Source organism: Colletotrichum fioriniae, assembly GCF_027942845.1.
Source record: "Colletotrichum fioriniae strain IMI 355084 chromosome Unknown scaffold_2, whole genome shotgun sequence".
NCBI lineage: Eukaryota > Fungi > Ascomycota > Sordariomycetes > Glomerellales > Glomerellaceae > Colletotrichum > Colletotrichum fioriniae.
In genome coordinates, this window is record NW_027076838.1 from 425,689 (window position 1) to 442,135 (window position 16,447).

At 53.5% G+C, this 16,447-nt stretch overlaps 3 protein-coding genes across 3 annotated transcripts; all 3 read left to right on the top strand.

Moving 5' to 3' along the window:
• Positions 1-245: 245 nt before the first annotated feature.
• N0V96_001974 (uncharacterized protein) lies at positions 246-3,668 on the top strand (the record flags this gene model as incomplete). Its single annotated transcript, XM_053195118.2, has 1 exon — positions 246-3,668. The coding sequence occupies one exon, from the start codon at positions 246-248 to the stop codon at positions 3,666-3,668; it is 3,423 nt and encodes a 1,140-aa protein (XP_053047389.2).
• A 7,654-nt stretch (positions 3,669-11,322) lies between these two features.
• N0V96_001975 (uncharacterized protein) lies at positions 11,323-13,692 on the top strand (the record flags this gene model as incomplete). Its single annotated transcript, XM_053195117.2, has 3 exons — positions 11,323-11,641; positions 11,701-13,278; positions 13,331-13,692. 3 exons carry the CDS (start codon positions 11,323-11,325, stop codon positions 13,690-13,692), a joined length of 2,259 nt encoding a protein of 752 aa, XP_053047388.2.
• Positions 13,693-15,031: 1,339 nt separating this feature from the next.
• PPE1 (Protein phosphatase methylesterase 1) lies at positions 15,032-16,447 on the top strand (the record flags this gene model as incomplete). Its single annotated transcript, XM_053195116.1, has 3 exons — positions 15,032-15,258; positions 15,374-16,206; positions 16,281-16,447. The coding sequence occupies 3 exons, from the start codon at positions 15,032-15,034 to the stop codon at positions 16,445-16,447; spliced, it is 1,227 nt and encodes a 408-aa protein (XP_053047387.1).

The following is a 16,447-nucleotide window of genomic DNA, read 5'->3' on the forward strand; positions in this document are numbered from 1 at the left end:
AGCCCTATTGCGACTGTCGCCTAACCCCCGCCTTCAGCCTGCTCATTTGATCGCTTCCAACTCAACCAACTCAATCAAGTCGGAACATGACAGCGCTTGTCTTCTAACAACTCTCAAAGAGTAGTCCCGTCATCGGCTTTGGCTCCGTCTCGCCTGATCTATCGTGCGTTCACACCAAGCCGGCCTATAAATTACGATTAGCCTCTGCTACAGTCTTCCACATACACTCGCGTCGTGTCGTAGCCATGGCTTCGACATACGCCGTACCTCCCGCGGCCTTCCACGATGGACAAGCTAGCGATACCCACAACCCCTCCCCACCAAGCAGTGGTCAACGACGACTGACTGCCACTTCATTTGACCCGAATCATCTCTCGCCTTCGTCCCAGTTGCAGAGCAGCTCCGTCTCACCCAACTACAACGATACCCCAGCAGAGTCCATCTCCAACTACAGCCAATACCATTCGAGCGACTTCAGCGATATGGATGATGGACTGGACCCTTTCTTTGGCGTCGACTTTAGCAATACTGAAGCGGGTACGCCCTCTTTCCTGGACCCGGAACACAGGACCGACAGCTTCGGCCAGGCCACAATTTCTCAGGCGAGAAGCAAAAACCTGGACGCTAATACTTATCCATTCACCCCTGAGCAAACGGCCTCACTACACACAACTTCACCGCGCAGCGATATGAGAACAATTGCCAAGTCTGTGCCTGAGCGACTTCCTCTATCCATCTCACCTCAGGAGCTACAAAAGCCATTCCAACCTCCTCAGATTTCCACTTTCGCCGCACAGTCCACATCTCAATTGACACCAGATCTCAGTGGTAGTGGCCGTTCCAGTGAGGACAGTGCAGTGCCGTCTCCTCCCATGATGGCTGCTCAAAGTCCTCGAGTGACCGTCTCCATGTGGGGAAAAGATGCCACCGAGCCCGTGCAGTCAATTGAGCGCACATTCACACCAGATGACGAGAACTCGACCACAGCACATGCCGGGGTCAGCTCCGCCGGTGACCTGATCTCGTCTCAGGGACCAGTCGCTGATACTACGACCCCAAGACGCACATCGTTCAGCCGCCGGGGTTTGGATCCGACGAATAGACCGTCTACTGAAGTTTCCAGCGTAAACGAGATTATGACTCGCCGTGAGATCGAAGAAAAGAACCAGGAAGTTGATCAATGGCTGTCTCGTAGCTTGAACAACGACCCAGCCGCAGCCTCTTCTCGGCCAGAGACCAGGTTGCATGCTAGCCCCGATGCCATGGCTGGGGAAGACGGCATCCATCTTGGCAACCAGACTGAAAACCGCCACCAACCAGGGCAAACTTATTTCACAGCTCGCGGCGGCGAGATGACGGCTACGGATTTCCATATCATGAATTCGAACCGCGTCTGGGGTGACTCACCCGTTGTACATCCCATCAGTGGCCCAGACACAGACCGATACCAGCCGGCAACTTCGCAAGATGCAATTGCTCGATTCAACAGAATGTGTATGGACAACGAATCCATCATTTCCAAAGCGGCTACGTGGGGCACGCGAAGACGCAGTTTGCCCAGCGTCATCGACATGGACACCGAGAATGTCACCAGTGGAAACTTATTGAAGAAGCTTTCCATCAGCAGAGGCGAGGGAGGTCGTAGGCCAAGTATCCTCAAGGATCTGCGCGGCCTCGTTCGTCGGCCGAGTGCCAGTCATCTGCTTAAGCGGTCTAGGAGCACCAACGGCGAAAACATTCCCAAATCGGAGGCTTCGCCCCCTATGGAGAAGCGTGAGAGTTTGCCTCATCTTCTGCCTACCGCACGTACTGGCAGCTGGGGGTCCAAGAAGACACCTACGCCTAGTATTAACACCGCTCTCGTCACCATGGGAAGCAGTGTGGCTTCAATTGGTACAACACACGCACGGAACGGTTCAATCGGCGGCACGCCCATCACATCACCAAAGAGTCCATTTGGCAGTCTACAAGTCAAAAACACACTTCGTCGGCCAAGGAGCAAGTCGGATCTACCAAAAGCTAGCGGAAACGACACTCACTCAAACCTTGTTGGCATGTGGAGGAAAACAGGCGGCCCGCCTGTGGCTGTCCTTGCCAAGAGTAACTCGACGAATGTTGACCTGGATGAGGATGACGACGACGAGGATGACCTTTATGAGGATGGTGACATGAATGACGAATCCAGCAAGTTGATTCAGGATGTCTCGCCAAACTTTGCAGGCTTCCAAACGCATGTTCTCCGCCTGAACCCGGATCTGGCAAGCAACAATAACTACCTCGTTGATCGGATCGCCCATCAGCAGGTTGTTCGCTACAAGAGCCTCCTCAATGCCAAGGTGAAGCACCTTGGGATTGGACAAGCCTGCACGTGCGGAGCGTTCTGTTTGGCTCGTGGTGGTCGTCCAGTACTGCTCGACCAGAAAGGCGATTCACGAGACATCGACCCTTTGTCAACGGGTGCAGACTCTGGAGATGGAGACTCAACCCCTGTGGAGGGTGCTATTACCAAGGACAGCTTCCCACAGGACATACCCATGCCGCCTACGCAATCTCTCCCGGCAGAGTTTGAATGCCAGCTCTGCTTCACGCTGAAGAAGCCCAAGAAGCCCTCTGACTGGACGAAGCATGTCCACGAGGACGTACAGCCTTTCACTTGCACTTGGGACAGATGTCGTGACCCCAAGATCTTCAAGCGTAAAGCCGACTGGGTACGCCATGAGAATGAGGGCCATCGACATCTAGAGTGGTGGACCTGCGATGTCGAGGACTGTCGGCACACTTGCTACCGCCGGGACAACTTCTTACAGCATCTTGTGCGCGAACACAAATTCGTCGAACCGAAGAACAAGACTAAAGCCGCTATCAAACGAGCTGGTGGCATCGATCCTACGTGGCAAAAGGTAGAGCAGTGTCGTCACGAAACAACGAAGAGGCCACAGGAGGAGCCCTGCCGCTTCTGTGGCAAGCAATTCCCCACGTGGAAGAAGTTGACGGTCCATCTGGCCAAGCATATGGAGCACATCAGTCTACCTATCCTACGTCTGGTCGCTGCTAAGGAGCTGGAGCCAGACACCATCATCAGTCCGGTGCAAGATCCCCCGCCCAGGGCTCCTTTCAATGCGCCAACTCCCCTGGATGAGTCAGTCGTCAAGAGTGAGCCATCTCTTCACAACTATGGGAACCCGTCGTCGTATCAACCTCACGCCATGATGGCGAACAACAATGGTTTATACCAAAACATGAATAATCTTGGGTTCTCAGGGGTCACGGGTAACTCCCAGTTCCCAGACTACATGTACTCATCCCAGTATCCGAACACTGGTCAGCCACTGGCTCAGAACTTGATGGGCATGCAGCCTGTCAACCGAGCAACCCAGGGATTCAACCACCAATATCAGAACACAAACAACGTGGCCATGCCTGCCGCTTCATACATGGGAGCCCAGCAACAATACATGTCGTTGGCGCAAGAGACTGAGCCCTTTCCCGCACTCGACCACAACGCCCTGGGACTACACCAACCTGGGCAGATGGGTGTAGGCATGGCTTATGATGGACTCATGGGGCAGAGCAATATTGACGAGAACCAGTACAATTCTCAAGGATCCATCTCACCCTACTCTCACTCTCCTCTCCAAGGTGGTTCAGGGTTCTACCCACCACAGTAGATCATGCAGTATCTGTGTGTCTATGCTGAGGCCATGAAATATTCGCTTCATTCTGATCGCGTATTTAGATACCCTTTTTCATAGCAATTTAGTGCGATTCTTTTTATTCATCTGTATGGAATGCGAACGCCGGACATGGCCCTCGCTTGACGATGTATCGATGTTACGGCCTATACCAGTATTGGGGCAAGCACGGTGGCGCTCAGGATGGAGGTTCGGGAAGAAATATAGACGGCCAACGGCGTCACAGAATATTCTAAGCTGAATAATGCCATGCACTATGGTGGCTGGGGATGTTACGCAGAGAAAGAGTGCGAGTTTTGAGTACCAGAACTATGGGAGCGAGTCTTTTGTATATCTGGACAATTTATGTTTTACATTGTGCTCTCACACCTCAATGATATATCTGCCAATTAGTAGAGTACCACCACTTGAGCTTTACTTACATAAGGCCATACATATGCTTCCAGTGCAAACGCTAAGATGGAGTAGTCTTATATCCGTACCTAATTCCATCTTAACCCGCTCAATAGCGCGCGAGAACACGGACGCGACATACCCTTTCTGTGTGCCAAGTTCCAACCTAGCTTTTTTGGTCCCCACCAGAGAAGCATTTTTAGCATCCTGGGTCCAGTGACTCCAGTCGATGTTCCAGAGAATCCCAATGAGCGGTACGAAGTACGGAGTGCCACAGTCAAAAGTATCTACGGAGTACGGGTGCTCTTGACTCCCGTTGGATCAGCGTGTTCATGTCTTTCCGGGTCGAACGGTTCGTCGGACCCCCCCTTCCAACACCCGCGGAGGTTACCCATCCGACTTTATCGAGGAACAAACCTTTCCAAGTTTCTGGGATATTGAAGCCCCCTCGATTACCAACACTGAGCTATTGGGTTCTGAGGGTCCACAGTTTCCAAGGCAAAGGCGTCGCAGTCTCGAGGGAGGAGGGAGGTCGCTGTATACCTAAGGAGGGGAGGAAGACCCGCTTCATACGAGGCGCAATTGCGGCAAAACTTACCGGGCCGCGGGCCGGGAAGGGGGAGGGGGGAACGGGCGACCGCGGAGTCGCGGTTCAAGTTTTTGTGTATGGATAGTGAATTGTGGTTGAGGTATGATGGTTGGGGTGGTGGAATGCCAGGGCGGAACGAACGGGTGAAGCCTGGTGGTGAGTGTGAAAGTGACGAAGCTTTTTTTTTTCTTCTTTTCTTTCCACGGTTCATGCTCTCACAGGCTCAAGTCTGATGGAGGAGGAACAGATCACTAGAGGTTTCCTTGTCTCGATGGGTTCCGACCGGGACCTGGGACGGACGGAGGTTATTCTGGATCTGGTGCCTGATTGTCGGGGTACGGGATACCCTTTGATATGTTGTTACCGTTTTGCATAAGGCGCAGGTACATACTATACAGTACAGACAAAAAGCAGGGAAAAGGGCGCCGGGCCGGGTAGCTGGGAAATACTGGTGACAGTCTTTGCTTGCTTTTATTAATCTATTTCCATCACGGGTTCTGGGTTGTGGTTGGTTGGGGGCCGCTCGGAAGAGGGGGGGGACTCAAGATGTGAGGGTGAAGCTCTGGGGAGCCTGTGTCCAAGCCGTGGGAGGAAGGCCGTGTTGATGGTGTCTATACTGTATATATACCGCGCCAAGGATGCCTCTCATAGAGTAGGAGGAACAACCAAATTCAACGTAGAAGATGGCGGGGATGAAGCATTTTCAGTTGCACTGCCTGTCTCTCAAGGCGCGAGAGCAATGTCAAAATTTCAGGTCTTGGATCTTTTCCGCTGGGTGTCTATTGAGTACCCATCCGTATGGCACAGAGGTTATAGCTGGAAGGTACTATTGTGGCTCGTCGTCATCGTCGCCGATCGTTTGAGAGTAAAGACAGATACCGCGGGCACGGTACGGGGTCCAGAAGCGAAGAACAGTTTATGGAGGGGGCCTATCTACAGGACAGTGAGAGTGTATGAATATCCGTACGTGTGGGTGGCAGTGAGAACGCAAGCGAGAGATGATGCTTGACAATGACGAAGAAGTGAGCAAGAGAGAGAGAGAGAGAGAGAGGGGTCCGGGGAGGCCGTCCTAGAGGCCTACGTACGTTTCTTCCGACGAGACCAGTCTGGTGGGATGACAGAAGGCGCTTAAAGCCCGAGACACGTTTGGGTATTCCGGGGCGTTGGGAAGTTTGGGAAGACATCACGGTAGTTGATAGTCATAGTTTGGGGATGTTGGCGATGAAGTCACTTTTACTTTTTCTAGACAGCTCCCCTCACTTGCTCTCGCCCCTTGTGGAGAGTGTTTCCAATCACAAGGTACCACCGTCGGGAAGGAAAGCCGTGAGACAGAGATGGATGGGAGGAGGGGGTAGATCAGGGTAAATCAGGGGCTTCGATGAGTTTCGGCGATGTTTGTAGAGAAACTCGAAGGTCATATTGTTGACGAAACCATTGGAGGGGAAAAAGGAAAGAAACAGGCTTTGTTTGACGACGGCGTGCGAACTGGATGTAACCTTTCGAAGGAAAAAAGAAGGTTGCCCTTGGGGTAAATAAAAAGATCAAGGTTTTGGCGTTTTGCGTATCCGTACATATGCTAGGAAAGGGGGTCTGTAGGTGTGACATGCCGTCAATATCGGATGAAAGGATTGACAACTCAGGCCCAAGGGGGCGGTGCGTCCGTCTAGGCAGTTTTGGCGCGGGGGTTCTGAGGCACAAGTCGTTTGTGTTGCGTTTGCTTTGCCGTCCGAGGCTCCAGGCCCGAGCTGAGATGAGCTGAGCTCAGCATACTCCAACTCGGTAGAGCAGAGCACGGAAGTATCTGCACATCTTCACATAGCCTATAGGTAAGAGGAGATGAGATGAGACGGCGTGGTATGCCCGGCTTGGGAGGAGTGAGGTGGCATATGCACGGCACGGCACCGGACTGCGCCTTCGCCTGTTTGCCCGGACTTTCTTTTGCGGTGACGGGACGGACGGGAGCCGGTGGACGGACGGAGGGGTAAAAATTCGTCACTTGGCTCAGGCTGTCAAAGGCTGCGAGTATCCTGCAGGACTAGAGGAGGACAAGCAATGGTCGGTGCCAGCGTCGAGTATGGGTAGGGCAGAGCCTGTGGAATGTTGGACAATGGGCAAGCAAGCTTTGAGGGGGTTGGAATGTGGGCTTGGCAGGCCTCCCGGGGGCATTTCACGGGCCATCCTGACCTGACGTATTCGTACCTTCCATACCGATAGTTGACATTCCAATGGCAGGTGAGCAGACTACGGAAAGGTGGGTGGGGGAAGCGGGCGCGGGAGATGGGATGGGAAGAAGTGGGTGATCCGAAGTCATCATCTTTTTAGGTTCAACTCGTGTGTGAAAGATCAGGATTGCCCTGCCTGACTTTACATCTGAGTTGCGTGACTGCGCAAGTTAAAAAACAGTCAGGACGCACAGATAGCCGCACATGCTAAGGTAAGGTACAATGCAGCGGCTGTGCCTGCGGGTATTGTAAGTACCGTGCCCTCTTCCTCCGCGAGGATTGCACAGTGTCTTCTGTTTATTTTTTTTCTCTATCCGTACATTTGTCCAAGGTTTGGGGGCAAAGTGTCTTGCTGATGTGGACCTGAGATGACGGATATTGTACATGATAATGCAGACGCACTGGTCCTCATCCCTACACAGCATCGCGATATGAACGTGGTAGCGATGATGGATAAGCGACGCGGCTTGGATTGTGACGTGGGGACATTCCGACATTGAGGTGAGGATGAGATGGCGGAAGCATGGAGATGAGGAGGGGTGTGTGAGATTGGGGTTGGAAGACAAACGGTTATTTTTACACGGTAATCCGGGTTCTTAATCTTAGTAGGGTGCCAACGGCAATCCGATTGAATCGAGCGGTCCCCATCACTTGATTGCTGTCTTTTCATGTGCCGACCTGGATATAGAGTGGTCTCATCACAATGAGTGACCAAAGTCGGTTTAAGCCCGTTAATAAACTGTGGTTACTGTGGTTCTCGACAGGCTTGTGACGAGATTGACCGACCTGAATTGATCAACGTGGCAGCGGCAAGAATTTCCCGTAGCGCCTGGGCTTTTGATCATTCTCATCTGCTTCTCCAAGACAAATGGGGGCTGGAACGTTGAAGGACGAACAGAATCAGAACCACCGATTGGTATGAATGTGTTTGAGTCTTTTTTATTCTGTTTTGTTTCTACAATGACGGAGTGCAAAAACTTGGATGGGCTGAGGGCTCCAGTGAATTCATGAATCGACCACAACCAAGAATTTTCCCACCCGCCTCCCAGAGTCCCAGATTTCCAGCTGACAGCTGGACAATTGATGATAGATCAGACAATGTCATTGGTGAAAGACGAGGTTGCTCCCCCTTCTCTGTGATGGCGCAGTTTCAGACAGGACCGGGGTGGCAGGGAATGATTTGGTTCGGGCTTCCCTGCTTCCTCTTTCTCTGTGTCTTTCTCTTCCATCTCTGCTTCTGCCGCATAGCTTTTGGAACAGCGGTAGCCAATGGTTCCTATGGCTCACCACCTGGCAGAAAAAGATGAGGAAGCCCCCCCGTTCTGGTAGTCGAGGCCGTCCGGCGTCCCGACCAGTCCCCATGCCGATCCACCAGTCCCATTCTGGCTAAGCCCCTCGACGGGGACCCCTGACGCCAATGCAGGGGCGCGCGGACGGAGTGCGGTTGTTGCGGGCTGGGACGGGTGGGATGCAGAGTTGAGTTTGTGCCTGTCCATCACCGTACACGTACATAAAAAGGTACCGTTTATTTACTGGCTTTCACTCGGCACTAGCTCTAGTTTTTGCCCCTGAGTCTAGAGTTTTCTTCGCTCGCGTATCTGCCAGGCCAAGGAGGCACTGGGCTCGGCGTCACGCGTGGTCGCTGACGACTGCTGAACCTTAGTCACCGGGCAACAGAACAAAGACAATGTACGGGAAAACGGCGGAGGAGGTTGGATTACTCGAGAATGTTCATGATTCACCGTTGGTCACTGGTGTCCCTCAGTGTCTCTGATTTAGAGCGGAATTGCCGAGACCTGCTCCTCCTCGAGGCATTGTTTCAGACTCCACAAGAAAGAATGGGCGAACCGTGTATCTTTATGTAAGGTTAACTTGGTGTTCAGACGTTTTCCACGGCATGGCGTCACGGCGTGCAAAGTGTGTGTGTTCGAATACAAACCTGGACGGCTTGAATCTGTATGGCGGTTTATACAGAAGGTCTACCGTGCCTCATTGCCGTTTAATGCTCCGTAGGATAGACTGTACGTATCTGTATCCATACCTATGTACATTGTAAGCTGAGTGCAGATTGGAAAGCTGGGTATCAATCACCTTCCTTGCTGCCCGCCGCGGCCCTGTCCAACGGTAATTTGATCGCAGGCGAGAAGGCCAGGCAGGTCCCATCTCTGCGTGATTGCTTGTTAAAAGTAAAGTGTCTTATGTAAGGCGGTACCTGAGCACCTTTGGTAACCTGCACCTTGGAAGAAGTACCTCAACTTTGATGCTCGAGGCTTTGAGGAAAGTCGCTTGTCGGTACGTATCGTCGTCGCTCACTTCCAGGTAAAATTGTTCCTTGCACCAATCCCGGGCCCTCAATCTCTTGTTTCCTCACACCAGCAAGGACTTCGACCAAGACGGGCCAGTCTGGACTGTTCGACCACACGACACCACGGCTGGCCTAGACAGATGCCAGCGGGGGGCTCAGATGGGGTGTGCAGGTGCTGCCTTAGTTTGACTTTTTTTTTCTCCCCCGTCTGGTTTTGCTCACAACTTGCAAGACATTGCGCCGCCGTCTGTTTTCACTTTGCATCAAGGCCCGGTACGTACTGCACTTTTGACAGAAGACTTTCGTAATAAAAAAAAAACTAATGCGCATTTTGCAGCCTTTCTACCACAGTAAGCTGATGTTTACCATCTACCGGTCGTCGTATTCACTACCCGCCCCCTCTTCTTCGCAGTAGCCGCCCGCCATCGCCGCTAATACGCCTCGCGCCGTCGAACGGCCAAGAGAGATAGAGTCGGCGACAAGCAAGCCGCACCATGGTATGCTAATGTCAGTGCCGCCGCCAGTCTGGCGCCATGGTATCCTCACGCTACCTTCCCCCAGACCACGCTGAGGAAATCAGGAACGGAAGGAGATGATGGGTTGGTTTGGCTGCGCTGGGCTCCAAAGAGGACCCAACCAAGGACCCAGGTCGTCAGCGCCGCTGCGTGGGTCGACCCAATCCTTGGGCTATTACTGGACATTTGAACCAGCGCAAGGGCAGAGACGCCCTTGACCAGGGTTGACGGCCTTCCGGCTGGTTGACGTTCCTTTGGACTCTGGAGCCTTTGGAGGTGCCTGGATGGGGCAAGGATCATGTCAGGGACGAGGTTCCAATCGAACCTGCGCCCGGTGGAGGCGACCAGGATGTTGAACACGACCTCCCACAGATGGTTCCTCTCCCCGTCTTGTCTTGTCCCAGTGGGAGGAGGGAGGAGGAGACGGATCAGAGACGGTGCTGGCAGCTGTGGCTCTGTGGGCGAAATCTGTCAAGCAGCAAAGCAGGAGGAAGAGGGCGCGAGAGGCTCGGAGACCGTCCAGATTGTTCGTACCGTTGTTCGTGTGCGTCTGGTGTGCGTGCGTTGCCCCCATCCACACCAATCCGCACGCCATCCCAGGGTCCATGTCCCTCTTTGCATGGGGGGCCCGTGGACGAGAACAGACGACGCTGAGGTCGCTTCCAGGCTTGGGGCCCCATCTCCCGCCAACCATCGATCGCCAATCGCTTCCCCTTCTCGCTCGTTCGTGTCGTTCCTTTTCCTCCTCTGTCTCTCTCTGCGTCTTGTCTCTGCTCCCTCCCTCCCTCCTCCCACTCCACCACCACCTCCTGACCGGCGTGCATTCTCAGCATCGTCACCTTTCGCTCGTTTCATATACCCGCCCGTGGACTTTAGCCTCTTTTTTCAGCCACTGTCTCTCTCTTTGCCTATCTGGCTGTTGAAGAAACTCTCTCTCACACTCCAACACACTGCTCACTCTCTCGATCTATCATAACCTCCGACGCCCACCTCACCACCATAGGTTTTCAACCTGCTTCCGCTGATCCATCTATTTCGGCGTACAAGAGGCCTCATACGGGCTCATCCCATCGACACCCTTCGGGCTCTGCAAAGGCACCTCCCGGCCAGCCCATATTCCCCTTCTTTCCAGGTTGATCCTCGGCCTCTTTTATTTCATCTCTCTCGTGTCATTCTGTAGAAAGCTGTGCTTGCTTCTTGTTAGCCTCTTACCATTTCACAATCCTTCGACTTCACTAGTACACTCCAGTTGCTCGTTTCCTTTGGTCCACGACTCTCGCAATATACCCTCCCGACGCGACGACGACGACTCGAATAGTATCAATCGATTCACCAAAGAAAGCTCACAACTCGGTCCCCGACGAACACCGAACCCCCTATCTCTCTCACCACCAAACTCGTTATCAAAGCGTATCAGTCTGTTATAGTAGGGAAAGGGACGGCATCAATCGCTGGGAGTACAGGAGAAAGAAGCACGAAGAGGCTCAAAAAGTATAGACTTTGGATATACCCACCATCACACGGCTTTGGGGAACAATTTCGATTCCCGACAGAACGACGAACAACGAATTTTTTTTACCACAACCTTTCTTTACAACACAACAAAATGACGCGAACCGCGCCCAACTGGGGCCCGAAGCGGCTTTTGGCCTTGGCCACCGCATTTGCTTCTAGCACCCTCGCCGACTCCGTCCTCAAGACAAGCAGTTTCACGACTTGCGGCAATGATACCGCCATCAGCGTCCAGAAGATTGATATTCAGTACAACAACGACAACAAGACCGTCACCTTCGATGTAGCAGGAACGAGCTCCAAGGTCCAGAACGTCACAGCCATCTTGGATGTCAGCGCCTATGGCACTGCCATCTACTCCAACACCTTCAACCCATGCGAAGCAGGAACCTTTGTCGAGCAGCTCTGCCCTGGTATGTGCCGGCTGTGAATGAGTTGACGTTTTGGGTACGGAAATGCTAACTAATCTCAGTTCCCGCCGGCAGCTTCTCTGCCCGTGGCACTCAGAAAATTCCTGATGAGTATGCCAGCATGGTCCCGGATATCGCCTTCGCAGTCCCCGATATTGCCGCTCAGGCCAAGCTTCAGCTCAAGACCCTCGACACCAACGAAGAGGTCGCCTGCATCACGTCCCAGGTCACCAACGGTAAGACTGCCAGCGTCGCTGCTGTTTCTTACATTGCCGCCGGTGTTGCCGGTCTCGCTCTTGTCGCTACCGGTGTGTCTGCGGTCAGCTCTGCTTTCGCTGGAGGCAGCGCCGCCCTCAGTGGCAGCGGCACCGGAGGTGCTGGTACCATCAGCCCTAGTTTCACCGAGGTATTCGGATGGTTTCAGGGCATGGCCATGAACGGCATGCTTTCCGTCAGCTACCCTCCCGTCTACAGCAGCTTCGTCAAGAACTTTGGTTTCTCTTGCGGCATCATTCCCTGGACCGACATGCAGGTCGCCATTGACAACTTCCGCGGTGCGACCGGCGGTGATCTGAGCAAGGACAGCGTTGAGATCCTCAAGAATAGCACTCTCATTCTCGCCGATGGCTCCACTGTCGACGGTGGCAGCGCCCTTTTCAAGACCAAGCGTGCCGTCGAGACATTCCACGCCCTCGTCTTGAGAGAGATTGAGACTAGCGTCAACGGAACCACCAGCGGCGACTCTGACGACCCGGTCACCACTATCAAGCAGAAGGTCCAGGGTATCACTGCCTTTGTTAACACTCTCAGTGTCCCTAAGTCCAACACCTTCATGACTGTTCTTCTCATCGTCGCCATCGTCATTGCTGCTATCATTGTCGGAATTCTCCTCGTCAAGGTCATTCTCGAGTTCTGGGCCCTTTTCGGCAACTTCCCCAAGGGTCTCGCCGGATTCCGTGAGCACTACTGGGGATCCATTGCCCGTGCCATCACCTCGCTCATTATGTTGCTCTACGGTATCTGGGTCTTGTACTGCATCTTCCAGTTTACCAACGGAGACTCGTGGGCTGCCAAGGTCCTTGCTGGTGTCAGTCTAGGTATCTTTACGGGTATCCTCGCCTTCTTCTCTTACAAGATTTGGAGCACTGCTCGCAAGCTGAAGCAGGCCGAGGGCGATGTCAGCGGTCTCTACGATGACAAGAACAACTGGATGAAGTACAGTCTCTTCTACGAGTCCTACAAGAAGGACTACTGGTGGATCTTCGTCCCCGTCATCGTCTACCTGTTCGCCAAGGGTTGCATTCTTGCCGCTGGCGATGGCCACGGCATGGCCCAGACCTCTGCCCAGCTCGTCGTTGAGGGACTCATGCTTTGCCTTTTGTTGTGGAGCCGTCCCTTTGAGCGCAAGTCGGGTAACGTCATCAACATCACCATCCAGGTCGTTCGCGTCCTCTCTGTTGCCTGCATCCTCGTCTTTGTCGAGGAATTTGGCATTGCGCAGACCACCCAGACTGTCACTGGTGTCGTCTTGATTGCTGTTCAGTCCGCTTTGACCGGGGTGCTCGCTCTTCTGATTATGTGGAACGCGATCAACGCCTGCTGCAAGGAGAACCCCCACCGCAAGCGCAGAAAGGAGATGGGTAAGTCTACTTCCACGCTATCTGAATTATACGTTACTGACTTCCTTTGCAGAGAAGATGCAGCGCGACATGGATACCCTCACTCCTTTGGACGCCCGCAACTCCCTCCTCATGGACCGCAAGGATCCCGAGGCCGGTACCACGTTCTCTATGTCCAGCGTCCCCGAGAAGAAGGATCACCGCCCTGAGTCTCCCGATCACTACATGGGCGCAGCAGGTAACGCCCCCTACCGCCCTCTGGCGCCAAGCACGCCGTACGGCAACGCCCACCACGACCAAAGCCGCGAGAACCTCGTCCTCGGCGCGGCACCCATCGCCGATAGGGCGCCAACACTGCCCAACGTGGGCGGCGACTTCAACCACAACCCCCACGGCGGCTATGGTGGTGGCGATTACCGGGGTGTATATCACTGAACAGAAAAGTGAAAGAATCGGGAGGGAGACGCCACGACTGGTGTGTGTACCTGTTGGAATGACAATGAACATAGAAGTGTGGAATGTATGACATATGGATCTCTCTTAGCTGTTCACAGAGATTCCAGAAAGGAAGCCACTTATATCCTATTTACTTTTTCCTTTCCTTATTTCTTATTTTATATTTTCAAAAAAACTTATTTCCTTGGGTCTGCTCATCCTTTGTCCGTCTCTCTCATTTTTTCTCTCGAAATATCTACGGATATACACAACAACGTTTTACACCCTCTGCAAACACCAATGGTTATGACATCGACGGCTGCCTCTTGGTGTTTCTCGTTTCTTTTTTGCCTCTTTGTCGTGAAGTGGAAGAGGAAAAGGGATAGGAGGAACCCTTTTATGCAGTCATTATCAATCGCATACACAACCAAACAGGTTCAATGTCCCCTGTGGGGATACACACGTTTTATGACCGCAAGGTAATCTTCTTCTTTGGGGTTCAAAAGGCGGATGGTTTGCATAGCGGAGGAATGGGCCTCGGACAAGTATATACCTACAAATGGAACGCAAATTAATAGTATGAAGTATGTGACTGTTGAGTGATGAGTGATGAGTGAAGTTTGGATGAGGAGGTTGGCGATGTAGATGATATCAGACCATTGGCTCTTGGAGTGTCTTTATTGTGATAAGTTCAGGTACAACAACGGTCTCCTCAAATGGATTAGAAGCTCGAGGCAGCTCAACAAAGAAGCTGTTCAGGAAGGCTCGCCTATGTCCTGTCGCTGCCCGAGGAAGGAACACAAATGGCAGGGACGGGCCATTCTTTCTTTCAGCGAGGTTTTTGGGGTCCAGTTGTCTCCAATATCGGCGGGTGCGAAAGACTGCGTCTAGGCACTGTATTCCGCAGATCCAAAACACTCTATTGTACAGTGCGAAAGAAAAGGGCTGCCCCTCATCACCCCACTGAACGTCATCCCCACGACGGCAACTCAAACTTCCAAAGTTGGTCTCACAGCATCTGACTTGGCTCAAAGTTGGCGGCTCCAGCCTTGCTCTGCGTTCATTTCTTCTACCCTGTGTGACGGGGCTCATCTTGCGGCCGTTTCAGTTACACGGCTCTGATCGTCTCTGATCTCTTCCCTCATCCATCTTTCCTGCATCTGCAACCATCGACTTGGCATCCCGGCTGGTCGGCGACGCCTGCAGCACACACACAAACGGAAGCCGCGCCGAAAGTTGCTTTTACCGTACTATAGAAGGCACAGGGAAGAGGGAAGGGGAAGAAACACCATCCATCTATTTTGGCGGAAGCTTTCGACAGACCTCAGGCCCGCCCAACATGAGTGAGTTGCAAAGAGCTTGGGCCAAGAGGAAACTCGACCCCATGCATCCTCTGCCGGAGCCTCTTAACGACCTCGACGAGGAACCCGAGACCGATCAGCTCCCCGAGTTGCCGGAGCACATGGACGACGGAGACTCCTCCTCGGCCTCGTCCGCCTCCTCTGCTTCTTCTACCGGCACCATCATCCCGTCCCCGAGTCAGAACCTCTTTGCTCGGCCGCAAGGGTAACGTACTTTTTCTTCTGCCCTTTGCTGCTTTCCACCCTCCCTCTATTGCCGTGAGGCCTGAGGAAGGAAAGCACATTTGCGATTGCGCGGGGACGCTGATTCTCGCTTCTAGTGTGTCGAGGGGCCGCACGCTGGAGCAAATCCCGTGGACAACCTACTTTGAGCGAGAATTGTTTCTGAAGCCCAAGGTCGGAGACGATGACTCTGCCACCGTGACGTACCACGCCTACCTCAATTCCCCTGTGGGAAAGGGGCCACTCTTCGTCATGCACCACGGCGCCGGCTCTTCTGGCCTGTCGTTCGCGGCCCTCTCGTCCGAGATTAGGAAACGCCTCCCTTCAGCCGGCATTCTTTCTCCGGATGCTCGCGGCCACGGCTCGACAGTCATCACGGACGGCACCGAGCTCGACCTCAAGCTCGACGTCCTGACGGAGGATCTGTTCAGCGTCATACAGCTGACGAAAGCCCAGATGTCTTGGCCTGAGCTTCCTCCCGTCATTCTCATCGGACACTCGCTGGGCGGCGCCGTCGTCACGGATCTAGCCAAGTCGGGAAAGCTGGGCAACGCCCTGCTCGGGTATGGAGTTTTGGATGTGGTGGAGGGCTCAGCAATGGACGCTCTGCAAAGCATGCTCACGTACCTCTCAACGCGGCCCACCGGCTTCGCCAGTTTACAGTCCGGCATAGACTGGCATATCCGCTCGCGCACCGTCCGCAACTCGGTGTCGGCGCGGACGTCGGTGCCGGCGCTCTTGGTGTACGACGACTCCATCGACCCGACGCGACCGTGGCGATGGCGAACGGATTTGGCGGCGACGCAGCCGTTCTGGGAAGGCTGGTTCGTCGGCTTGAGCAAGAAGTTCCTCGAGGCAAGAGGCGGGAAACTGCTTCTGTTGGCGGGCACGGACAGGTTAGACACGGAGTTGACAATTGGTCAGATGCAGGGTACGTTAAACGCTTCTCTCTTTTCCCGTATCATTCATTCTAGCCAGATGAAGCTTACTGAAGCCCCGATGCAGGCAAGTACGCATTACAAGTGTTCCCGGAGGCTGGGCACTTCATCCAAGAGGATCTTCCAGAGAAGACGGCGCTAGCAGTCGTGGACTTTTACAGACGGAACGACAGAAGTGCCTTGGTATTGCCGCCCAAAGTTGGCGACTTACTAAAGCAAGGCAAGAGAGTCTAG